We start from the raw sequence: 27,262 nt of genomic DNA on the forward strand, positions 1-27,262 counted from the left end.
GAGTGGGGATGGCTGTATACTTTTGTTTGTTTTCCTCAGAAATCAATGTAAACATAGTGCTGCAAAGATGATGTCTCTTAGTTCAGTCTAAATAATGGCAGGTTTGTCAGGAGCTCCTTTGAAATATTTCCCCAGCTGATACATCATTAACCAGAGGGAAACAATCTGACTTCAGTTACACCGAGAAATTCTCTAAGTGCTGAGAAATCAACTGTGCAAGACAAGCCTTGTGAACAGCAGCCTAAGGTAAGTGAGGCATCTACTGGTGAAATGTTGCAGTGAATTCATCTATGCCATGAGAGTCTGCTCCAAATCCTTCTGTACAGATCATTCTGTACATTCTACATTTTGCTTTGCCAAATAAGAAAGTGCCAGATCTGTTTCCTGAACTTTTTTTGGGGAAAAATGCAATTTCTTTTTGAATAATTCCTTACTTTATGACACTCCTTTAGAGATGTCTGCCATAGAAATTGAATAGTAGTCTTGTGAGACAGTTAAAAGAAGGGAAATGAGCTAAAGAAACTTGTCAAAAGGTATGATTCATGTCTTTAGCTATCTCCAACTTTCCCCCACCCCATTCTCTCATGGCAAGTTCTCTGATAGTTTAAGTCTGTCTTCCTTGTACCAGGAGCTCTGACACTCTGACCAGGGGTTGAAAATGAATACTATGTATAAATAATACTTTATATATAAACAATATTCTATGAAAAATACTTATAAAATTCATAAGTGAATGCAACACTATTCTATAATATCTAGAGCTCCCAAACACAGGTCATTATCCACATAACTAGATTGCCTTCCTCTGTTTTTCAGAAAATGTGTGCAACAGTGTGAGATTCTCTAGAGCATTAAAGTTTAATGACTTCTGCAGAATGCATTTAAAAATGTATTTTTAATTTTTTTTACAAAATTCTATATTGCATCTCTTTTTGCAAATTATACAAGGACTTGGGAGGAGCCCAAGGGGGCCTTCCCAATCATGTAAACTAATTTCATTGTTAGGACTACCATTTTAGAATCAATTGGTATGGGAAAAGCTTGCCAGTATGTTTACTTGGAGCATGGATGTGCACTTGTGAAAAGGAAAACTGAATAAATAAGTGGCAAAGTAATGCTAAACTCGGAGGTGATCTGTTCAAACTGTTAAAATACCTTGCTTCTGCTGTCCTTATAGATATGACATTGTCAACCAGTCAGCAAAGCCAGACATTTCCTTAACACTTTTTAAAATTGTATTGCCATAATAGAGGAGTAGTCATACATCAAAATACAAAAGCACCCTTACTTCTGCTCTGCTGCACAGCACACTTGCTAAATTTAGCTGTGCTGGGGAATCATTTGCTTTATATAATCTTATCACAAACCATTGCTGAAAAAAAAAACCATCCAAGTCTGTCACTTGACCTTGGGCAGAACAAGTCTTTGTGCTTTCTTCAGAACTCCTTCTGCCACGTATGTTAAAAGAATCTGAAACCAAGCCGTGATTTCAGTGATTTCAGTGAAGTCAGTGGAGTAAGCAAAAGTCTTTTTAGCCTTGTTAAACAAAGCAAAGATTTCAGTACATTCCCTTTCTGGGGACTGGTGCTTTTTTTGGCTGATTTTTTAGCATGTTCTGTGCTTCATTTCGCGTGAACCTTTGGACAGAAACAATACCAGTTTTGTTTTCTTTAGTCCTTACAATACTAATGTTATTTTATTTAGCCCTTATTAATAGAAGCAAACAAAACAAATCATTGTGATTGATAGCTACAAAACACTTTGATCTCTGAAATACAAGGTGTGCTTGATTACTATGTTTAAACTTTACCCTGCTTTTCTTTTTATCCACGAGTCAGATAATAGCTGGTTCCTACTTCCAAACCTATAATTTCTTTTGGCTTAAGAATTCCACAGTTAGAAACTGTTTGAGGCTGGGAGAAGTTTTTGGAGAAATACTGCAGTATGTTTGCTCTGTTCTTTCCATTCTTCCTCTGGGTTGGCTAATGCACACCTTGGACAGTGGGGTTAGAATAACCTTTTATAGGGGTGCTGAGCTAAATGTGCCTGTGCTTGGTAACAGTGAGGGGGAGAAGTCCCAGCAGAAGTGGAGAATAAATAAGAATTGAGAAAAAAAATCTTTGAGTTATACTTAAGGTTAGGGGACAGAAATCAAGGCATCTCTTTCTAGGTAGCAAAACCATTTCCTGTGTTTTCTGAATTGCAAATCCTAGGGCTTATGTTGAAGGGAAGCTGTTGCCAGTGATGGCCAAATGGTAGCATTTTCATTACTTTATATCAGACCTTAAGGACTTGGCTCTTCAGTAAATACACTTATTACTTTATTTAATCACTGCAGTCTTCTTAAAAAAAAAAAAAAAAACATAAGACTAAACCACTACTGCTCTATAGGCCCAAACAGATGCAGGAAATGACAGAAGCTTTTCTGAACACTTTTAAAGAATTAAATGTTCAGGAAGCCTGAAATAGTACCAAAGCCACAAAATTCTTACACTGACTCATATTTAGTAAGACTTAGATGAAGCCTTTAGCCTTTATTATCATTTTTCATGACATTAAACACTGTACTCAACCCATGTTTGCTCACTTGCCATCCACTTGGATGCCCTGTGGTTCTCTATAGTAGCTGGCAGACTGATGAGATTTTTTTGATGTGTTTCAGACAGATAGTACTGTAAATTTTTGTGCTATTAGGCACATTCCTAATTGTTCTAGGTGAAGTTACCATATTCTTCACTGGAATATGTTACAATGATAACCTACTAGAAGAGTTGTTAATAAGGAACCAGCATTTTAAGAATAGCAATGTTCCATATTTATGGTAGTCAAGAAATGTCTGTGAGATAATTTGGCATGTGTATTACTTCTCATCGCTCAAAACAAAAGATAAAATCTGGGTTATGAATGCTAAATTGTATCATATGTCAGCATCACTTGCTATGATATTCTAAAATAATTTTTAAAAATAAAATTTAAAGATTGCATTTTTCTTTATATGAGAAGGAAAGTGAGACTTTGTGAAATGCACTCTTTAAAGTTGTTTAGCACAGTTAAATCATTTTAAGGAATAATACGGAGAATAAGGAGAGCAGAGAAGGGAGCAGTGTAAAATTCTACAGTCTCCTTTGTATCTTAAAAAGAAATCAGTAAGTTCTGGACCTCTACGAGCCATTAACATTCTTGTATTCCCCTCTTTTTTCCCTTATGTGTTGGTTGGTTCTGGGATGGATTGTTCCATTGAGGCATTTCAGGAGCTTTCAAAAGAAGAAAGATGCACATCCAACAGAAGTTAGTAAAAATATACTCTAGCAGTTCTATGATTGTAATCATACTGGCACCACAAAACAATCCAAGCTGGCCACCTACATCGGCTGTAATAGAAGGAAATAAACATATGTCATACAAAGCATCTGGTTTAGTCTAGCAAGCAAACAAAACCCTGCCAGGCTCAAGTGTTACATTAATTCAATATACATAATCCATCACTTTAGGAAAACAGAATTAATATTCTTAAGAAAGTTTACTGAAGAAGACTAATGTGGTTTTGAAAATTCCAAATAAAGCAAGTACAACACAAGACATCCTACTGTGAAACAGATACTTAAAATATTTACTGCTTCTATGCCTTTTTAGCTGTTCCCTTGCTTCTCATCCTCATGTTCTCCCTCTCCTCTCCAAATCCCTAAAATGTCACTGTTCTTACAGTCCTGTCTGTGACAGAACCATAAACTAGTGCCAAACTTAATTCTTACTCTCAGCTGCTGTCCATACCACAGCTTCTTTGATGGAATGACAGGAGACAGTACCAAAAATTACCACAAGACAAACATGATCCTTACTATTCTAGTATAAAAATTACGGCTTCCTGTTCAGAAGCCCACATACTGAGGAGGTGAGAGAATTTTAAAAATGGGTGTTTTTTGTTGTCTGGTGGTTTCTTTCAATTACTATTTTTAGATTAATTATTAATAATAAACACTAAGCATTCACTTACCAAGCAACTCAGAGATAGTCAAGGCCTTCTGCTGCTGTGTTATTTTGTAGCTCAGATCATGATATTTAATCTCAATACGCACAAGATTTTGCCTAATGACAAATACGTAGAGTTTACTTGAGACAGTCAGGAGTTCTGCTCATTTTTACCATCATCTGTCAGCATGGTCTGAGTTCAGGGAGAGGGATTGTGTCTTTAGTGAAAAGTTAGATGAATTTTATCAAAATCAGCTAAATGAGAGAAGGAGAAAATCCTAAATTGTAATAACAACAGCAGTTTATCAGGAGCAGATCTTCCTGCTCTGTTGAAAAGGTAGCTCTAGATCTGTACTGTGGGGCAGACTCATATATTTTAAGGGTCACTGAGAAAAAATTGAATGGAAATGTCAAGCAAAGTGTAGCCTACCATTCTTGATTATGTGCAACTGCATAGTTAATTGTGTTAATTTCAACTGTCATGTTTGTGCAGAGCAATCTTGTCCTAAACTTGGATGTTCAGTTCTACCCTCTGCTAGTAGCCTCACTTACCTAATTATATTCTTGCCTGCTGCTGAAGTGGAAGAGTAGGTAAATCTCAGTTGGAGCAAGACCTGTGAAGCAAGACTGACTAAAGAACTCCTCTTTATGGTATCTTGTCTACAGAAAGACCCTGCCTAAGTCTTAAATTGAATATAAAAATAATTAGTTTGGAAGCAAACAGACACAAAAACTGACTGCACACGTAATGTCAATGGCTCAATGTCCAAGTAGAATATTTCGACCAGTGCTGTTTAACATCTTTTTAGTGACATGGACAGTGGCACTGAGGGCTCCTTCAGCGAGTTTGTCGATGACACCAAGCTGTGGGTGTGACTGACATGCTGGAGGGAAGGGATGCCGTCCAGAGGGACCTGGACAGGCTTGAGAGGTGAGCCTGTGTGAACCTCACGTAGTTCAGCAAGGCCAGGTGCTAAGTACTGAACCTGGATCAGGGCAAGCACAAGCCCAAGTACAGCTTGAACAGAGAATAGAATGAGAGCAGCCCTAAGTGGAGGTACTTGGGGTGTTCATTGAGGAGAAGCTCAACAAGAACCAGCAATGTGCACTTGCAGCCCTCAGAGTCAGCCTGGACTGCACCAAAAGAAAAGTGACCAGAACATAGAGGGAAGGTCCACAAAAGTGGAGTGACTCGAGGGGCAGAATAGAACACCTGGAGCGTTTTGTCCAGCTCTGGGGCTCCCATCATAAAAAGGATGTAGAGAGAGTCCAGAGGAGGCCATGAAGGTGATCAGAGGGCTGGAGCACCTCACCTGTTAGGACAGGCTGAGAGACTTGTGGCTGTTCAGCCTGGAAAAGAAGCCTCTGGAGAGATATAGCAGCCTTTCCAGTACTTAAAGGGGGCTTACAAAAAACACAGAAGGGGCTTTTTACAAGGACATGTAGGGATAGGACAAGGGGGAATGGCTTTAAACTGAAACAGGGTAGGTTTAGATTAGATATTGAGAAGAAAGTCTTTATTGTGAGGATGGTGAGGCAGTGGAACAGATTGCCCGGAGAAGTTGTGGATGCCCCATCCTTAGCAGTCTTCAAGGCCAGGTTGGATGGGGCTTTGAGCAATCTGATGTAGAGGGTGTTATCCCTGCCCACAGGGGCTAGAATCAGATGATGCAGATCATTAAGGTGCCTTCGCACCCAAACCCTTCTATGATTCTTCAGAAGGGTTAACAGTTACAGGCTTTTGGTTTGACAGTGACATTTGACAGTGACAGAGCTCATTAACAATATTCATGAAAATAAAGTATTTTTATACAAAATCATCACTTCTATCTCTTTGGGTGATAATTCTAAAACTCAGCACTAATGTATAAAAATAATCTTATTCTCCTAGATTCTGTTAGTAAGGCCCCTGCCCTTGTAATGGATTTGCTAGCAGAACTATCTGATAAATATTTAACTTTTTCCTTCTTGCATCTCCAGGAATAATTACATCTCTATGTTTTATAGTTTGAAATGTGTACTCATTAATATGTTGGCAGAATTCCTATTGGTTAAGGCCTGGTAACAGGGGAATTTCCCGTATGTTCCCTTGCTTAATTGAATAATTACTGAGTTGTGCATGATGTTTACAGACAATAAAATAATCAACGAAGATAAAATGTCCTCAAGGGATTAATATTGTTTGAATATAACAGGTTTAATTTTCATAATGTTCATTTGGAACAGGCTTTTTAATAGGGCCTGTAGATATAGGACAAGAGGTAATGGTTGTAAACTAAGAGGGGGTAGATTCAGACTAAGTGTAAGGAAGGCAGTTTTACAACAAGGGTGGTGAAACACTGGAACAGGTTGCCCTGAGAGGTGGCGAATGACCCATGCCTGGAAACATTCAAGGCTCTGAGCAACCCCATGTAGATGAAGATGTCCCTGCTCATTGCAGGGCAGTTGGGCTAGATGACCATTAAAGGTCCCATCCAACCCAACCATTTTGATTTGCATAGTTCCTGTGCATGTATAAACATATGCCAGCATTTGCAGACTGATGGCTTCAAAAGTGAGAAAACCAAAGTCACTGAGACAATGAAACTCATAGATATTTAATGAACCAAATATTCTACAGTTGTTTAAAAATGTATTTTGATGTTGTATATACTATGAGTTCATGTAGTACCTGCCTTAATACTTAATTGTACTGCTGACATCTCTGGCTATGAGAAAGAGGCAATTCAGTGTATGAAACTGTATTAAATTCTCTTCCTCCTTTTTCTGGGTAGTGCTTTCGGTCACACACAACCATCCTGTTTCACTCTTCTGCTACCTTGTGAGAATTGATGCAGTACCAAAGATTTTCTAAATAACTTCTATAACATAAATAGTGTTAGGGACTTCTGCTAATAGCAGAAAATATTATTAAATGCTTGGCATTGCTGCTACAATGAAACCCAGGTCTTCAGTACTTACAAAACTTCCTTTGGGAATAGATTAAAAGGAGAAAAGCTTTATACAGCATCTATTTGTGGTTTTCCAGTGCCTTAATTTGTGGAAGCGTGAAGATTTGTCTTCTCTACTGGATCGATTGTGAATAGCTTTGATAACCCTACATATTATATTCCTAATCGAAACAGTGATCAAAAAACTTTGTCATAAGAGATTAGTGAGAGAGAAGGTAATTGAGAATATTACTTTGTAATTGCATTATCTATTCTTTGTTATCCAGTCTTAGGTGTATCTAACTATATATTTTATATATATATATATATAACGTATCTATCTGTATAATACATATATATGTGAATATAGATATGAATTTGTATAAATCTTAGCCAGTTTTGTCCACGAGATTATGTTATCTCACAGATAACATTATTAATACCCACATAAGAATAGCTTTTTAAGGTCATATTTTCATCATATGCTCTGCTAGCATGGTTAGAAGGAATCAATAATTTCTTTCTTAGACAAGGTGTTAAGCAAGATTACCTGATGTATTCTGAGCTTTTCTTCAGTTTTGTAGAAAAATATTTTATGGCTTTTTCTCCTCCAAAATTTGAATAGGTGACAGTGGTAGGATAATCTGTTTCTTCACATGGGGCAGGACAAGTGGAATTGTGTGTTCCTACTGTACATAATCCTTTTATCTCTATATCATCTGCAATTTCAGAAGAAATAATTTTATGCATTATTTCTAAAAAAACACACAGGTTAAAAACTTAAAAAAACCCTTACTATATTACTTTTAATTGTCTTCAATTAATGTGTGGATTAATTATCCCAGGAAAAGTGGATACTTACCAGATTTGAAGGATCAAATAAGTATTTGCAATTGTCATTTGGGAAACTGGTGCACAGAAACAAGGGTTGAGATAGTTTTCTCACTTTTTCCAAAGAAATACAGCACCTCTAAGTACCTCTTTCTGCCTTCATTGGGGCTTTATGTGCTTACTATTTCTCACCCGCAGTTAAACAAAAAGACAACAGAGGACTTTCCACATTCTGTGCTATTTTTCTAATTAAATTCTTAGGTATGAATCCTTGGTCTTGATGCCTTAGTGCCTGCCAAGCTCATTTCAGTGCACAGAAACAGCTTCCAGAGCAATTCCAACTGTAGTTTGCTATCATCTGATAACTATAAAAACCTTGGTAAGCTAAGTTCACTTTACCTTAACCCCTGCCTGCCATTTGATAATTGGGCCCAAGACAACTAACAAGGCTTAAGGAAAGCTTTGTCTCTTCGAATACTGAAGACAAGTCATAAAATTCTGCAGGTCTGGCTGCCATGAAAGTGGGGAGCCATTCATTTTAACAGGGAATTACAAAAAATAATTGTTACAGAAATCTGGGAAGGCTAGAGAAAAACAATGTGGATGAAAAATTGTAAGGCATAAATGTTTCCTAAATCATAAGCCATCACTGTGAGATGAGTACTGTGATCTGCTTGTGATGCTCTATTTGTCCTGTTTCTGGGGTGGCAGAAGTTGTGTCTGTTTGCTCTGCTTGTGGGCTTCTCACTTTTGCAAAGCACAGAGAAGGAGATATCTCAGCCTGTTAGTTGATGATTTGAAATAGTCTCCAGGGATGCTGGGATTGTGGATTTTATTCTGGAGAGGCAGCTGTTAGAGCTCCTAAAATAATGTTCTTAGTGGGTGCTGCAGATAAGTAAGTGTGCTGTTACTTGAGATTTTTGTTATGAGATGTCTTACCTCTCCAACACTGTCAAAGGAGAGTCAGCACCTAAAATGAAATCCCAGGGACCATATATCTACAAAACCTTCTGGGATCCAGCTCTGAATCCTGTCCATCCTTCAGAGGAATTTGGGGTCATTTTTGTTTATTGCTCTGTGGTTTCTTTGACACTGAATATCTATTAAGCAAAATAATACACATCTTCCCTCATGACAGGCTTTTAAAGATCATGGTTATATAAGAATGTGAACTTAGTGGAATCCATTTTAAAATCGCTACAGGGAAAAAGAGTAATTGTTCACAGTAGTAGATCTGGCCTGAATGTTGCACACACCTTATCAAAACAATCCCCCCCACCAACTTCTGAGTCTACTAATCACTCAGAGAGAGTCACGTTACACAATAGAAATCAAACCAATTAAAAAAGAAAGCTTTCTGAAGGTCATGAATAGTTACTTCCCAGATTACCATTTTAAGTATTTTCCAGTCTATTGCAGTGACTTACAAATTTCATACCCACTGTGCATAGATTATTTGTTTATGGAAAAGAATTGCATTTCAAGTGCTTTCAAAATTTATAATTTACTTTTAAAATTATAAAACCTTAAAGCCAGTGATTTATATTTTACCTGTTAACAAACCTGTTATTACTGTACTGTTCACTCTTCTTGCACAAAGAATACAACATTGGATCTAGAAGGATACCATGAAGATGTGAAAATGCTAGCCAGTGGCTTGGTAACTGAAAATAGATTAGTTGGATGTTCTTCCATTTTAAATGCTAAAATGAATTCTTCTATTATATATATATATCTATACTTAATTTTGAGTATTTTTGTGTGGTTTGTTTGTTTTTTGAGTATTTTTGTGTGGTTTGTTTGTTTTTTAATGGGCATATATTTCATGCTCTGTCTGGTCTCTGTTTTTAGAATATTAAATGAACTGGGATATACTCCATTTCAAATGATTTTCATTATTGAAATTGTCTACTATTTGGAATTGGCTTGGAAATCATGAATATGAAGTTATTACTTACAGACTGCTGGATAAACACATTTGTAAAACTTCAGCAAGTCACATTCTGTTCCATTTCCTAAAAATAAATAACAAGATTTAGGGGCCTCAATTAACCATCTAACCCTTAGCTCTATTTGTACTAAACTGAAATGTAATGTCATCAAAGCCTGCTCATCACTTCACGTTAATGATTACACAACTGAGAAATCAATTCAATTGGGCACAGTGCAGTTGCCAACACCAGGAGGGGTACAGGCTGAAGAGACACAACAGACCAAGCCAGGAGGCTGCTGTTGGAGCAAACACCTTCATTATGTGCACCAGCCTGAACTGCTTGTAAGCTTGTGGCTCACTCTTTGCTTGCTAAAGACAGGAATTTCTGCTTTTCCTAGTGGAAATGAAAAAAAAAAAAAAAAAAAAACCAAAGTAAGGTGGATTTGATATGACATTACATCCCATGTGTTTCTGCAGAAATTTTGAACTTCATGCAGGAGTTTTTTGGAGACCCAAGGGGTAAAATAGTATGCTGAGCTAGAGCAAAATTTTCAGATGGCCTCAGTTTCACAACATTTTTAAATTTTTTTCCATCACATGGAAATGTTGTGTAGCAGTTTAGCACATGGTTCCAGAAGGCATTGCTCTCCTTTAAGTAATTGTCCTTGTATAAAGTTGTATAAAGCTGTCACCCCAGGCATGGGAGACCCAGACTTAATTGCCTTGGCAACCTCTTTTCCATGACAGTTTGCAGAAGACTGCTAACCTCCTTTCCCAGGGGTTCTCAAACAAACAGGCTAGAGATTACACATTAATGGGTCTACTTTAGTAAGAGCATTCTGCCTTGCTTGAGCATATTTAAAAAATACAATGAGTCAGAAAGTCCAGGCTTTCTTGTGGCTTTTCTTGTGGTCTAGTGGCTTTCTTGCCCACCAGTTGTGAAAAAAAGAGGTGCAAGAGCAGAGATCTGGGTTCCAGCTCTTGCTTTAGGTGACAGTATTGTCATTAATGCTGAAAAGGTGTGAGAGCTCAGTGTTACTGCTTTACATTTCTAGAGTGATTAAGAAGCCTGGATACATTAGGGGAATATTACAGCATGCACCTGGTGCTCCACATTTGAGGCTGATTAGAAGGCTCCATACAGCTTTTTGGCTTTTGTAGAGCCTTTGCTGCTGCCAGGCTCTTTCTGTGGCTCATGTGGGAGTCCTGAGATTCTGTCTTCAAGCAAGCTCTTCTGCTGTGGTTGCTGAACACCTGTCTGCAAAGTAAGTTGTCTGGATTATGTGTGAAAACGTATGCCTTCTTATGGATTTAGTTCCAGCTCCTTAGGAAGTCAGGCTGAAGACTACAGACCTGTCTCACACTCCTGAGGCATACTTCTCACACTCCTAAGAATAGACAATGACCCAGATGCTAGGTCTAGCCTTGACCAAATATCTTGCTTGTTTCCTTGGAATTTTAATTAATATCAACTGGAGATTTCCCTCAAATATGCGGTCTATCTCCTTGGCTATTCAGTAACATGTGAGGTCTTCCAGGAAGATGATCAGTGTGTGGTATGATGAGACTCCTGAGAAATACCTGGAAGAATGAATGGCAAACAGCCACACCAGTCCTGTATGTACCGGGCTTTGCATTCCAGCAAACATCCATTAGTACTATAAATCTTGTGGTACTGAAGCTTTATATCAGGCTTGCACTCTCCCCATGGATATTCTTGGATAATTGACTGCAGGGTAATAATAACAAAAGATATAAATTTTTGGGTCTGTTATAAACGTTGGTATTGCTTTTTCACATTTTAAAGTGCTGCAGGAAGCCTGTTGAAGACATAAGCTGTAACATTGTGATTTAATTAGAGGCAATTACAGTTCATGCTCTTGGGATTAAAAATTCATCTCCCCTCTCTCACAGCAAGAGTAGGGCCTGATTAGACAGTTTAGTGTAAAATGGTACTCCGCTCTGCTTGAATTCCACTAGGAATATGAGACCCCCTTAATGATAGCAGAATGTGTTGATAGGGAAATTCTATCATTATTTGTCAATGAGGTTGCAAAGTTACAGGAAAGAAAGGCTGACTTTGATAGATACAAATTAGGAAAATCAACTATATCCTCCCCAAACAGCAGTAATTTCATTTGTGTCTGGAGGAAATGTTATTTTTTGGAGTCACTAAGGCATAATAAATATTTTACATTCCAAAATGTCTGATTCATTGTTAGTGCTTCAGAAGAGAATTAGAGACAGTAAAAAAATACCACTTCCAGTCCATGTCCAAGTCCTTACCTTCAGCTGGCGGATTGCGACCTGTGCGTGCATCCCCACTGGTGTCAGTAAACCTAAACCATCAAAACGTGGAAGCTCTTGGGGTGAATGGATAACGAAAGTTATTCCAGCATCAGTATAACCAAGAGTAGGTTCGTCAGTGAATTTGTCCTGACACAAAAAAAAAATGTTTAAAGTAGTTTTTGGCTTTGCTTGCCATCTGAACTTTTAGCTATATTTATCGTGGTACTATGCTATTTAGTAATTTTTGGCAGTTTACAGGAAAGTATAGAAGCAAACTGAATTGTTTCCTTTGTTCATTACCTCTGTGGGTTTCCTTCCAGTTGCTATTAAACTTTTAACCTTTTTATTCCTTTTGTCATCCTCCAGTTTTAAAAAGAAGAAGTCATAGATGAGCATTTACTCCTAACTTGGAGATTTGTTCCTTTTACTTGCAACTCCCCGTCACATTTCACTAAACTTTCCATTATTCTCTTCAGAACCTTTCACTCCTGACTCATAATTCCTAGAGAACAAAAGCCAATGTCTAAGTAATTTATCAATCTGTTAGTTTTTTCCCCTGTTCTCACAAGGTGATATTCCCTGTTTTCTGCTTTTTGTTGGTCAAAGACAATTCTAATGTCAGAAACAATTTACAGTGCAAAGGTCTTGGCTGGCATTCAGCTGCTGTAGCTGCTGTAACTAAAATTTGGTGCTACTTAGAAACTGGCACGAGGTAACCCTCCCTAATGGGCCCTTTATTAAAATGAACAGCTTGTATAAAATTAAATAGCTCTTCTGATGACGTGTTTCAGTTGTGGGTGAGCAGTGCATGTATATGCTCACTCATAACCTTCTTCCCCTTAGCTGGGGACAGAGTCACTAATAATTCTGTCCTTTTAAATCTCTATTTGGATATTTCAGTTAAAATACCCTCTCACTTGGAAATAGTCTTGATTTTGAATTTTGTGCATGAAATTCTGGAGGCCTGTGTAAACCCAATCAAATGAAAATCCCAAACCAAACAAAAAAAAAACCTCCACTAATTTATAAATTAATATGTGATTCATTGCTTATAATCCTTAGGATAGCTGTACCTGCTGGACATCAAAAAGCAAATGTAAGCCTCTTCCAGACAAACTCACTCTTCTTGCTGAAAGATCATTGTGATTAAAAGTAAAGCAGTTTCCATATTCAGTGAAAACATGTTCAAAATCCTTCAATAAAGGAAAATAGGTAAGAGTGAAATGAAAGAAAGAACACTTGCAGTTTTCTTAGTTAATTACAGTGCAAGAAAGGGACTACTGGGGTTGCTGTTGGGTTATTCTGTTTTATTTTTTCCTCGAAAGTGCTCAATATTACAATCAGAAAAGTGCTTTTTGATGAAATATTCAAAAGTATTTCAGCCCTTTCTATAGAAAATAAAGTTTAAAGGAGAAATTTCACATTGTTTATTAATACTTATGAGCTGCTCAGAATAATTTTATGAGGTCCTGTGCTATTCTATACCTGTTACATTATATAGAAATTGTATATTCAAAAAGAACTTTTAAATTTTTTTCCATTAGCTGCTTAGTGAAGACTGTTTCAAAACTAAATGTCATGTTACATATGAAAGTACAATATTTGCATTTTTTCCCGAAACCACCTCATAATTTAATATGACTGCATCTCAGTACTTTAGTTTTAGTTCTTAGCACTAGTGTCTTCCAGTTAAGAGAGGTCTCTAATGCCCGATTTTAGAAACTACAGCATATCTAAAGGCTAGATTAAACTGAAAGGATATAGACCTGAATTCTTTGTTCATATTTTCTGTCTAAGTTGGGAATTCCTTTACGGAAGAATTGATATAAAGATGGTATGATCATATTTCTTGGCTGCTGTCCAAAATTCCCAAAGATGGGCTATTTTCTTTTCAATATTAAAATTCCTGTTACCCTGGCTGTCTATATTCTTGACCTCAAGAATAAAACTACAGAATCACGTCATGTAAAAAACTTCGTTCAAACTGTCTTTCATTATAGGCTACTGATGGAAAAGGCTGTTAGATACAGCCTGGAGGTATGACAGCTTTCAACGGCTGCTGTCTGTGCAGAAGTGGCATTAGGCAGAGAGCAATTTAAACTGAAATCCCATCTTACGGCTCAGAGTCCAGCAGGCTGCCTCTGTAGTCAGTGGGAGAATCGAGACCCTCAGGGTAATTTAGAGCAGGACTTTTGTTCTCTATTTTCTGACTGCAAAGGAACATAGGGGAGCAGGTGGCAAAGCTAGATGTCTTGAGTATAAGAATATATCCCCTTCCTTTCTGTGCTATTTTTTTAATAAAATAAACATATTTACCTGTGGGTAACATGGCTTTCCAAAAAAATCACATTCTAGCAATGTGCTGCTGTTCAGATAAAACCCATTTTTCCTTGTAAAGTCTTTGATGCTGAAGTTCTTGTTCCCAAGAAGGAAATCATTTAACTCCTGGGAATATTTATCTTCCATAGCAAATTTTTGGAGAATTGCAGATACAATGTTCCAAATTAAAAAAATTACTTTCAGGTTGCTCACTGCATGAGCTTGAAACCTGTCAGTGAGAAGGAGAAAGAATTGCTTGGGATTCTGTAGTTATAGGACTGATCTCAAGGCTGCTTTTGACAAAACTGTAACACAATTTGCTGTCCACTCACAAACTATTACTGATTCTTGCCCAACAGGTTGCAGTTTGATCTCTACAACATGAATAAACAATATAGTCCCTATCTCTAGGATTGTATCTTCTATATCTGGAAACAGCAAATAGACACCTTCCCATGGCTATTCTGGTCAGTCATATAGGCAATGTTTCTGTTGTGTGTGGTTGTTTATTAAACATTAAAAACCAAATCCCCTGAGCAGATGAACCATTCACATAAGCCAACAACCAGATTAGCAGAACCGATGACAAGCTGAACAATTGTGTTTACGTGTGGGAAACGAGCTGAGAAGAGCTGTCCCTTTCAGAAAAAAAGCTGTCTTCCTTAATTTGGAAAATTGAATTCTAAGCACATTTGCAGTAGTCTCATGTACCTGCTTTACTAAGGTACTACACCCCACTGTAGACAGTGTACCTTCCCATGAGCTGGTGGCACAGTGGTTTAAATCAAAGGTGATCTTTACGCTTTGAATCCACTTGAAAAGTCTCAAAAACAGGATGAGACTTTGGTGGTGCTTTCCTTATGTACAGCATTGAAGTTCTTTATTGAAGTAAAGTAAGGTTTTACAGAAGTTATAAAGTTATTTTTAAAAATTTATTAATGTAACAAATTTGTGTAATAGATCTTAATGCCCCAGTATAGGGAAGATTAGTAGGAACAGCTCTTCACAACTGAATTTGAGTCAAAAAAAAAATAAAGACAAAGGGAGTGCTGTGCCTCTTTGTCCTGCTAATGAAAAAAACTCAGTTAATAAAAACAGGAGGGGAGGATATGCACAGCGTGACTGGCAGATGGATACGGCAGCAAACTGTTTCTTAGATGGAAAAACACTGTGCTCCGTAGCTGACTCTTTACAGCGTGCTGCTGCTATAGTTACAAGAACTGAGGCATGTCTATAACAGCCAGCCCACTGCAACCAGAGGGACTTCTGTCTGCAGTGCACATCATGTGGTATAACCCAGGGTAGCTTTATGCAGGTAATGAGAAGGTGGCATAGGGAAGCAGAATGATTCCAGGTCTTTGAGACTTGGACTTCTGGCTGATTCTGCCAGCAAAAGGTAGGAAATGAGAAAATTTACTAATTTTTGAGGAAACAAAAAAAATGTAGATACATTTTCTGTGTTTCTAAAACTGTTTCTAAACCATGTTTTTGCTCTAAAAATCAGGCCACAATTTCACTAAATTACTTTTGAAGTGGCTGCGCTGAATGTTGTCCACTGTTTTCAAATGTAGAAATCTGTAGTGAAGTTCTTGCTTAGACACATGATTTCCAAACAACCCAAATGCTTTCCTCCTGCAAAAAACTCCAGACATCAGCTGGAGCTGTAAAAGCTGAGCGCCTTTGAAAAAAGAGTATCTGTTTTACCTAAGATTTTTACCTTTGCATGAGGTTTCTATTTAAAATCATTTGTTAAACTTGTCTTTTATTTTGAACTTGAATGTGGCCGATGGCTGTCCCTTAATTACACTGAAAAGCAACACTCATACATAGAAGACTACCACCAGAGTTTTTCTATTCCATCTTCTATTGTGAAACTTAAAAATCATGTCATCTGAAGGAAGGGGAAGATTATAAAAGCAACCTCCCTTTCTTGATTCTTGTATTTTCATCTTCTTTTAAGTACCCTGTGGTGGTGTGGAAGACATGTCCCTCATAGCCATATTTTCCTTGGTTTATGTGATTTGTCCAAACAGGTTGTGAAACCTGACTACTTTCAGATAAAGATGGGTTGTGTCTCAAGAGCAAACAACAAACATCATTTTTACCGGTTCAAGTTGCAGAAGGTCACAGCGGGGAATTTGACTTTTTCCATGTACTGAACCACCACTGTAGTTGTGGTTGGCCAGCTGAAGTAGTAGATGAAGCGACTGCAGATCTGCCAAACAACAATGGCAAGGCAGCCTGCGACTATCAGCAGCCACAGCGCCCTGCGAGCCTTGCTCTGCGTGTGGACAATGTTATGCACGCCATGAAGTGAAGTGGATGAGGCAAACTCCTCATGATATTTCCTTCTGTCTTCCAAATCTGGCAGCAGTTTCTTTGTTAAACACAATTGTATCTTTTCCAGTGCTCCTGAATGTGGAACAAAGTTTATTTTTTTAAAAATTAGCATTTAATTGTCACTTAAAAAAAGAATCCACATAATGCTGATGCAAATTTTCCCTTTAATTGTAATTTCTCTCTTTAAGTAATGAACTTGCTTCTGAGGATGGAAGAGTTGTGTGCTAAGAGATGGGCTCAGTGTTGCCCTGAGTATAAAGTATATCTTGCAGTATTTCAAGTCCATGGATGTTCAAGCACTTTAATTTAAAAGAGGAGTTCCACTTCTGGGAAAAAGATAGGATTTTGACATACCTCAGGGCTCTATAACCATACATTGCTGTGAGCTTATGTGAAAAGTTGAACATCTCATTTTTACAGCAACAACTTCATAAAGGAGTGGTCCTTCACACATGCTCTGATAAAATTAGGTTTAAAATGAATGATATGGAATGATATGAAAGAGAATTTCACTCTTTCACTGTTAAAGTTTTCAAGATAAGAATGTTACAGGTTCAAAAGAATATCTAATGTAATTTTCTTAGGTTCACACTTGTCTGATTCCATAACTTTGAAATAGGATGGGTTTAGTTTTCATTTGTGTTACGTTTTCTATAAACTGATATTAAAATAAACCAAACCAAGCAATTTTTAAAGCTAAGTTTAAGGACTATAACAATAATAAATGTAAAAATACCTGGAACTGCAGTAACTTTCCTATGCTTAATGCTGAATAATCTTTTGGACATGGATTTAAACATCATTTTCTCTCCCAAAATATCCAAATGAGGGAAACTTTGTTAGACCTTTTTTGTACCTTGTATCCAATACCATAATTGGATCACTCTTTTTGCAAAGTGCTTCTTTTATGGATTGCTATCCACTACTTTATTTTGGCATTAAGTCCATAAGAACAGTCAGTTGAAGAGAGTTTGTGTGACAGTAATTAAGATCTGAAAATGTATTATTTAAATCAGTGTTTAACAGCAATTAAATGCTTCCGTTCTTCTGTTTTTATCCAAAAATTAGGTTTAATAGTTTGCATATGTGGTAGGAAGAGAATACAGCCTTTTTAAGACTGAGTACCTTGAGGCTGTTACAGTTGGGCAAAGGAACAAAGGGATGTAAGAGTCATCTGCCAGAGCCACATCAGCCACATTGTGACCACATCAGTACTCTGGGGCGTTTCTTTGGTCCACAGCCTCTGGACCACGATAATGAAATCCCAGATGGTGCTGGATTTCAAAATGTTTCTGAAGGGAAAGAATTTACTTTATGTTGTTATTTTAAGGTCTGTGTAAGAACTTTGATCAATGTTATGTAATTTACTATGACCTCGTTCTATCATCAGACAGTTTTCTGCTACAAAACTGTTCAAAAGTTTCTCTCCTAGCTCTAGTGACTATTGGAGCCCACTGCAAATCTGTTCAGCCATGTGTGGTTTTGTACATTGTGCTGGAATGGAGAAGATTTCTGGTTTTGCTGTAGGCTTCTCTCTCACTAGCACATGGGCAGTGGGATGAGTTCTTTGCATGTTCCCCAAAAAAGAGCAGAGGGAGAAGTACATTCCTAACACGTCTACATCTGCTGCCTGTAGACTCCAACAAGAGATCATAGGCAAGTCAGATCCTTTTCTCCAAGGATAGTGCTGTGAATGTTCATTTCTCCTGTGTGCACTGTGCTAGGTATAAGAATGATAGCACGCCTCTGCATAAAAGTCCAGAGCCATCAAAAAACTTTACTTATCTTAATCAGCAGAGGTGTAATTTGAATCTAAGCAAACACAAAGCTAAGCTGTATTTCAGCTCTTGTGCTAACTATCTAGTACAGTAAATAGCAGTAAGTAAAAATTATATTTCATCTGAGAAAAACACTAAAAGTTTTGCTTTTAATGTGTAGGATTATCTAATAATAGCATGCTGCTGCTTTCATTAGCACTGCTTTGTGAATGTCTTGAAGGATGCTTACTCTACTTCCAGATTTCTTTAGAAAATGCTATTTAGCAATTGCCTAGTTAAAACTGTATTAGCTTTATTCTAAATACACAGAGGGCCAATAGCTAAAGACTTTTAAAATTTCTTAAGTAAGCATACAAAATTTTTTGCAAGCTTTTTTGAGCTCTCCCTTCTTTGTTGTATCTTGAAAAGGTACATCATTGCTACTTTTGGACAAGATGACAAATAACAAAGCTCTTGGTAAAGTACTCTAATAAACCTAGTCACGTACCTTTGGCATCTGATTGAATGACTCTCCTGAGCTGATCCATGAGGCTGTGCTTATTTCAGTAAGGAAGGGATGGATAAGAAGCTGCCTTACCACTGCAATCACTGCTAGGTAATGGCTTTTATAGAACACTAAATGGGAGGTGATTCTCAATGACACATGGGACTGGGTAATTTACCTGCTGGGGTTGCTATGTTTTGCCTTTTATTAACACATTGCAATGGTCTGCAATGTGAGGGAGAAGATAATTCTGAATACAGGATCAGATGTACACATTTATATGCTTTTCAATTACTTATGCTAATAGTAGTACAAGTGCACTTGTGTATTGCATCACCTTACAAATTTCTTTCATATATTTTCCTTTTGTTTTAGAAAGGCCTTTGATCTTTGCTAAAATACTGTGCTGTTCAGAACTGAATAGCTTATCTTGAAATAAATAAGGATCCCCTTCCTGGTGTGGAGGGCAGTAAATGTTTCTCACTAGGTTTCTACCAGGAACAGGATGCAGTTCATCCACACTTTGAATAGCTGTCTTCATAACCAGCTCTAGATTCCATGTTCTTGTGGAAATTTCAGCAAAAATGAGCTATTACTCCTAAGAAGTGACCCTGTAGGCAAGGATGAATATACATGCAGGGTCAGTCATTCCAGCAAGGCCTTATGCAAAAGTACAGAGGCTGCTTTTTTTTTTAGTGCGCAAAATTATCTAGTTTGAAATTTATTTCAAGAAAAGAGCCAAACATCTAATAAAAGCAAATAAAAATACTAGACGATTCAAATCTGGGATGTACTTGATTAAGGCTTTAGGAAAAAAATAAGAAAAAAAAAAACAAACTTCACATTCTCTTTCTGATATCTTTACTTCTTTCCCTCTCTTAGTAATTGTCCCATTGGTCACTTACAGAGTTTTTGGGTTACCAGGTTTGTCAGCTTGGATCCTTGGTGCCTCACTGCCTGGTTGTTTGCTGCTTTCTGGCTGTGTTGTTAACTCTACAAGCGACAAGGTAAAGCACTGAAATCTATTTAATTATTCCTGACAAGATTCTGTAGTCTATGGCTTGGAATTCCCAGCTCCATTTGTCACTGTTGCCTCACTGGTGGAACTCTCTGCCAGGGCAAGCTTTGCACAGCACTTGTGTTGATTCAAGTAGTTTTTAAGATGTTTGTAACTTGAGCCCAACTGATGCTCTGCTGAGCAGTTTCCAAGCCCTGCAGATCCATTGACTCCTATTAATGCAAACCACTGTAATTCACAGCACCCAGAAAACACCACTTGCCCAAGTTGCTTGAGTTCATAAAACAAATTATGTCCATCTTTTATACTGTTACATGTATAGAATTAAGAAGTACAAATTGTAAGTTACTTGTCTCTCTATACAGCAAGTGATTGAACTTTTTTTTTTAATTGTGATGCTGCCTTACAAAGAGTTGTTATACTTATGCAATACTTTAGATGAACAAGGCTTATGTTGTCCTCTTGTGTTTTATATAAGAAATTGATCTTGAAAAATTTCTTTCTTTTATGGTTGTTTTATGTTAATTCTTAAGCAAACACTAAGGGGCGAAAACCAACCATCTTATGTTTGTTCATCCTTCCCAAATGGCTTGGACAAACAGGTTCCAGGTTTTAAATTGGTCACAGGCAGCTTGCTCTGTCCACTCATTCCTAGCATATGTATCTGGTTATTAAAACCACACATTCCCTAATATTTAATGCGGTAAAGATTAAGAAAACCAAGTACTGACAGAGGTGGTCACCACTTTTTGTGTTCACACATAATGCAAATTTTGTACTCTATTATTTGAAAGCAATCTTAAATGCTGTTCAGTTCTTATGTTATGGTGCTAAATTAACAAGTAATGCTGCAGCCAGCGTAACTACATAGCTATTTCCTGAGACAAATAGATAACATGTTTCTGATAAAGTTAATTCTTTATAGCCTAGTTGCAGCAGAATGTCTTCTGAGAATTCTTACGGGTTGCTGAGATAAAATTCATGCATACACAAGTATGTATTTGGTATATATTTAGCTTTCTTTGGACAATATTGTATTTTTTAGAATATATTAAAGTGTTTATTTCCAATGCCTATTACATTGCATGACCCTCTATAAGTGCTTTTTTGAGATTAATGCTTCTGATGTTTCTTTTAATAGAAGCATCTCAAATATTATCTACTTTTAAGACAGAAGTAATGTATTTGCTAATATGGCAGACTACAAATACTTTTACTCAATTCATACAAAAATATTAGCAGAAAAAGGCAAAACAGGAAAAAAACAATGGAGTGATCACTACCTGGATTGTTATAATGTATTGTCATTGCCATTTCATGGAATGCTGGTAACTAATAGTATATGCAAGCATTGTCTTGCTCCTTCCTTTAAGCATGTACTCAAAGTGGATTCAGCAATGGGGGGCAGAAGGGGCTGCAGCAGAAGGTACTCAAGGAGAGTTTGAGGATTCACTGAGCCTCTACATTGACAAGGAATCAGTTCTGGCTGGAGAAATCATGAGCTCTCATCATTGTTTTCTAATGCTTAAAGATACTTGAATTTTCTTACTTTTTGTTTTCTTATGTCAGTGTTATACTGCCATAATTTAATCTGGTCACTGCTTTTCCCATCCTGTGGTGTACTGGAAGTTGCTTATTGCCCTTCCTTTTGGAAGGAAGGAAAGTGTTTCTCACTTTTCCATCCACAATCTTCTCTTGGTTACACAGGTCAATTCTTTCCATCTTTCTTAAGGGGCCATATTTTCTACATCAAACATTAGTTGTTCTTGCCATCCTCTTCTGAACCCTTTCCACATTGTCTTCATCTGTCTTGAAGAGTGGTGCCCAAGACACAATATAGCAGATAAAGTCTTTCTGATGCTGGATAGAAATGAGGGATTCCATGCCATGTAGAAAGTTGCTATTTAAAAATTCCAGTATAAGATTTGCCCTAAAGAATTTCTTATTTGCAAGTTTGGTTATCACGGCTGAATTTCAAAAGTACTGCTCTTTGCATCACAGAAGCTGCACATTATTAATTTCAGTGCATTAAGGGCATTTTGAATTCTAGCTCCTATCTGCCAGCCTGTTATTAGACTTTCCAGGCTGTTCTCATTTGTCAGTTTAAGAAGTTCACAACCTATTCCATCACCCCATCCATTAATGATAATGCTAAATAGGATGAGATGAGCACATTTTTACCCACGTTTATCCTAAACCAACCCTTTGCACTTGCCAGACAACTGTACCGTGGAGTAAACAGCAGCACGAGCTGAGCCACGTGGAGGCATGGGAGTAGCTTATGGTTCCAGGTTTGTGCTTCACTGGACCTGACAGGTAACCAGGATTGGGGTGTTCAGGAGGGGAAAAACAGCCTAAAGAATTATATACTTTATATACTAAAGAATTGCACCCTGCAATGTGTGGCTGCAAGGCATTAGTAGAGGATAGGTTTGCCTTGGGACAAGGCTGTGGAATGTGTTCAAGATATGTTGTTTCTCCTAAGTTTACAGCTCTGGCTGGCATTGATCCATTTACATTAATGAAAGCGGGGTGTTTGGGCAATAGAAGTGAAAGAACATTTTCTCCATACTTGGGGAATAGTTATCAGACAAAAATTATCAGCATGTGAAAGAAATACTGCTACATTCTGCTGAGCCACAAATGAGAGACAGTGGGGAGAAGGTTGTGCTGGGATGTGTGAAACATAAATGGAAGTTAAAAGTATGCTGGGAAGTGATGACACAGTTCTTTGTGTCTAAGAATTTGAACAAATGCAGTATTTAGAAAGAAAAAAAAATAATCTTTCCAGCACTATCTCATCTCTTTGTTTGTAGTTTGCAAGACCTTGATCTCTGTTCCTCCCCTAGGTACAAATGTCTGATTGGATTATTAATATTGCATCAACTTTAAGCTTGTTTGCTTTAGCCTGGAGTCACCAAATTTTAGTTTTCTTAAAACCAACTGTGAATTTCAAGTGCTAGTTAGATGGTAAGTCCAGTTTGGACAATCACAAAACATGCAGAGGACACTTTTTGGTTGCAAGTTTATCTTCTGTTCTTCACCTTCATTTTATGTGTCTTTATTCACTTATCTCTTGCTATGTTATTAAATTGGGTGATGAAGTGATTTTTGTTCAGTGTTGGCAGAGTAGCCAGCACAGAGGGGCTTTGCCTCTGCAATTTGACTTGCACTTTGTCAACCAAAAGAGTAGCTGCTGTATGTATTTCACTATTATAGTTGTGTTTTTGTTATCAAAATTATTTCATCACTATAAATTTATGAAATTAACAATGCAACATCTGTATGTAGAAAAGGTATTTTCCTTCTGAGTACTTTGTCTCACGAAGGTCACAGCAGAACCTGCACAAATGCAGAACAGGGTGACTGGGACAACAAAGGTATAGTGCACCTATTTCTCATTAGCCATGAATTAGTACCAAAGAGAAATTAAAATTACTTGATTATTTGGCAGGAAGTTTGAAACTTGCACATGGAAATACTCTTTCACATGATATGTACTTCAGTTGTGAAACTCATTGCTGCAGGTTGTGAAGTCACAGAATCCACAAAAATGCAAGACCACAGATATCTTAGGAAGTACTGGGCTATCAGAATTTGAAAGTTACATGAATATTCTGGGGAAATTATTGCACTGTAAGCTTGCTTTTTAGTTTGTTGGGGTTGTTTTTTGTTTTATTTTGGATTTTTTTTTTTTTGCTGATGGTGTTTTGTTTTTTAATGTTTGTTTCTTTTGTTCTAATAGCTCTTCCCAAGAAATCTTTTACTTTCTCTTTAAAACTTTTCAGCATGGCATGACCTACTTGGATCTTTGACTCACTGCAGGCGTTGTTACATAGGTAGAAGCCATGTGTGCTGGGTAGCTGCTAGTCTGCAACTGTTGGACAAGAGTGTTGGGAAGCTTCAAGCGTCATTTGTTTGCAGTCAGAAGCTCTCTGAGCTCTGTCTTCAAGTTAGCAAACAGTAGACAAACAAATTGATTTGTAATGATTTTGTAATCAGGATGAGAGTTTGAGCAGTAGAATGGGTGACACTGTCCAAACCACTTGTGTGTGTACTTTTTCTTCTCCATATGTGATTTCATGTAGGAAAACTTGAGATTTGGCTTGGGTGAACAGGTCACTTCCAATTCATACTTTTTTTTGATTCAATACAGTATGTAGGTCAGTTTTACTTACCTGTCCTCATCAGACCATAATGTTTCAGACAGGGAGCTCCACAGTGAGAACATGCAAACTCTTGGCTCTGGCTGTATCCATAAATCATGCTGCAGGCCACCTCTGCCTTACACTGAGCCTCCCTCAGCCAGGCTGGAGAGAGGCTCCCTTTTGCCCACGTGAATCACTTCTCTCAGCCCAAGTAAGTTCAGTTTGTCTCTGCTCTGGAGCCCTACTGCAGCCAGTCCAGCCACCCTACATCCCCCTGAGGAGGGGAGGTAAACAGAAAGGGGGCCAGGTGAATTAAGAGGGGTGCTTAACAATTCCCATGCTTGGTCATGAAAGCATGACAGTTCATTTGAAGGCCACAAAGAGGAGTTCTAGGAAGCTGTGGGTTTTTTTTGGTTTTTTGGTTGTTTGGGTTTTTTTTCTGTTGTATGTTTTTTGTCTTGTATTCAGCCCAGTCACAAAACAGAACATTCTCACTGTCTGCTGAAGATTAGAGTCCTCTGTGATGAAAAAAAGGCTTTTTATCTGACTTTCACGTGTTAAAAGTAAATTAACAAATAACTAAATGAAAGCTCAAGGGCACACACACTCTTGGTTTTCACAGCCTTGCTCAGTCATTTGCAGCATGAGCAGCAAGTTATGTGTGTGGTTAGATCTGCTTCTTTGTGGTTTTGAGTGTTCAACATGAAAAAGGGAAATGAAGGTACATTTTGAGAAAAAAGCAATACAATAATTTAAAATTAAGGTTATGTTTTGCTTTCAGATATATTCACATTGAAGAACTTTTTTCATCAAGACTTGTTTATGATCATGCTAGTAGGGAGAGATGACAAAGTGGCTATAAATCTCTATCAGGATGTAAAGGACACTCAAATAAAAATCAGGTTCCTACAGTGACCCCCAAATTTGAGCAGCATGGCAAAAGCACATTTATTCTTAAGGGTGTCTGAAGCCATGCCAGTGTTCAAGGCTCTGAGCTGATCCAAATCTGAGGGCTCTTGTAAGCTGTGCTACCATCTACACTGCCAACATACAGTTTCATAATCAGGTCATACAAGCCACTTAAATTATTTTACTACCAAGTTCATTACATACTTTGAAGCCTTACCAAGATCAGATGAAGGCAGCCAGTAAGAGGAATGACCTTGTCTATGATCTTGTCTATGTCTGAAAATCATTGTCTGTGATTTTATTTCAGGGGTTTTCAAGTCCTCGTCAAGATATCTTTTTCCACTGATCTTGGAGAGTTTGAGATCTATTATTGTTGCAATGGTTAGAGAGCTGAATTCAGCTAGTGTGAGATTAAATTTTCTTAAATGAATGGATGCGAATATTATCCATAATATTACCCAGTTTTTTAGGAATTGGTCAGTTTACAGCTTTGGGAGCAATCAGCTATGAGGTCCTTAAACAAGGAGTTTGACATGTTGGTAACACTGGAAAAAACTGTCTAAATTGCTCTTGTCTGGCTGATTTATTTGACTGAAGCCTGTCTGTTGCTGAATTGGAAGGGGAGTTTGTACAGTTGTTGCTTAGACAATATCCCCAGCTAGATTTCAAGTGAGTTTGCTAACCCTGAGCGAATTGATGGTACTATTACTTCCAAAATAGGGAGTTAATGTTTTGTTAAGTACAGAGTGTAAAAGGGCTCTGATACTTCAAAGTCCTTTGCCTAGTGGGTAGGCCACGTAAAGGTTCATTGCACCAGAAGTTTATAATGCTCTGTATTTCACAAAAGAAAATAAAACTGCACAGGAAAACACACATTAACATATTTTGTGAGGTTAAACGTTCAATATTTTCCAACTGTCCTTATTTTTACTAGTTTCACCTTCTTTCTTTCTTTGTGCCATGAGAAAAGATAACAGCTTGATTTCATTACGCAGGCTCAGTCTGGATGTTTCAGGTGAATGGAATGGCAAGATAAACCCTCTTTTTCTTTTGAGATATGTGGATGTGCAAGATTTCCACATTTGTAAATCAAGTTGTTTGAGTGCAAAAACGTGAAAAGTGCTTTCAACATTTAATTTCTGATGTCCTCACTTTCATCTCTAGTTGTCCACATCGCTGAGCACATGTGTAGGTGTGCATAAGGAGAGGATTATTTTCTTCTGTCAGGTTTTATATCATGAAGGAAGAACTCCTTGACCTTGCTTGGTGAGTTGCTTCAGTGAAGTCCTACATTTCTTGTGGCTTAACTTAATTTTAAGCTGATTTGTATAAAGCTTGACAAATGACATCTGGCTGGACAGGGTATCCATCCCATCACCCACATCCTACATCTGCATTTTTTTATGAGATGACCACTCTTAAGTGACTGGAACAGCTGAAACCACCACACAGACACCACTAAGCAGAATAAGTCTTGCAGAGAGCAAATGATCCAGGGTCACAGAGGTGCTGTAGTTTTGTTTGCAGTGAAACGGAGCATTAACTTTTTTTCCAGAAAGGGCTGGCAGGCAGAAAAGAAGCGTATGCTAGTTACATGTTACTTCATTGTGTGTTGAGCTGATGACCAGATAGAATTGAGTAACATTTGTCAATAAATGAGACTGAAACTTTTGTGCAAGGAGATAAAATTAAGAAATTATTCTGAATTATACAGTTGGAAGATCAGCATGAGAGGTTCACGATGCTTTTAGTACTTTACTTAATCTGTGTGCATTTTTTTAAATCATATATATTACTTGAAATCTCTTTGAATAAGCATTATTTAGTCTGCCGTAGAAACATGTTTTTCCTCTTCCCCCACCCCCTTTATCTCTTTCCATGTGTCTGATTTTTTAAACTTAATAGTGTCCTGATACAAAAAGCTGCAGGTTAAAAACCTACGTTAACAATTACTGCATTTATTAAATATTGTCTTTTTATCACACACAGACCTCTCATTTGACTTACACACTACACCTTACACCTGCATCCAAAGAAGCAACTAGTGGAAGCCTTGCAGTATAAACCAAAAAAAGCTTATGCCATAGGACAAAACAAGCATGTCATCGATTCATTTTTTAACTGGCAGAGGAAAACACAGTCCTGGAGAGCCAACAACACATGAACTTCCTGACCTTTGTGCTGTGATAGTTTCTGTCATTATTGAATTGTGGGGATGGGCTGAGGGCTAAGGAGAGGAATTTGGGGGTTGGCCTTGGCAGTGAGATAAGGCTACATATAAGGGAGCTGCAGCAGGTTTGGGAACACTAACAGG

General features: G+C 37.6%; 1 protein-coding gene across 1 annotated transcript; it reads right to left on the reverse strand.

Annotated features, from left to right (window-relative positions):
- Positions 1–2,341: 2,341 nt before the first annotated feature.
- On the reverse strand, positions 2,342–18,916 carry ASIC5 (acid sensing ion channel subunit family member 5). Its single transcript, XM_053940372.1, has 10 exons — positions 18,877–18,916; positions 16,377–16,683; positions 14,269–14,500; positions 13,026–13,145; positions 11,950–12,099; positions 11,245–11,392; positions 9,689–9,745; positions 7,450–7,618; positions 3,995–4,086; positions 2,342–3,371 (listed from the first exon to the last, which is right to left on the reverse strand). Exons 1-10 carry the CDS (start codon positions 18,914–18,916, stop codon positions 3,172–3,174), a joined length of 1,515 nt encoding a protein of 504 aa, XP_053796347.1. The 3' UTR covers positions 2,342–3,171.
- Positions 18,917–27,262: the final 8,346 nt, after the last annotated feature.

The sequence above is a fragment of the Vidua chalybeata genome, chromosome 4 (genome assembly GCF_026979565.1).
Source record: "Vidua chalybeata isolate OUT-0048 chromosome 4, bVidCha1 merged haplotype, whole genome shotgun sequence".
NCBI classification, from domain to species: domain Eukaryota; kingdom Metazoa; phylum Chordata; class Aves; order Passeriformes; family Viduidae; genus Vidua; species Vidua chalybeata.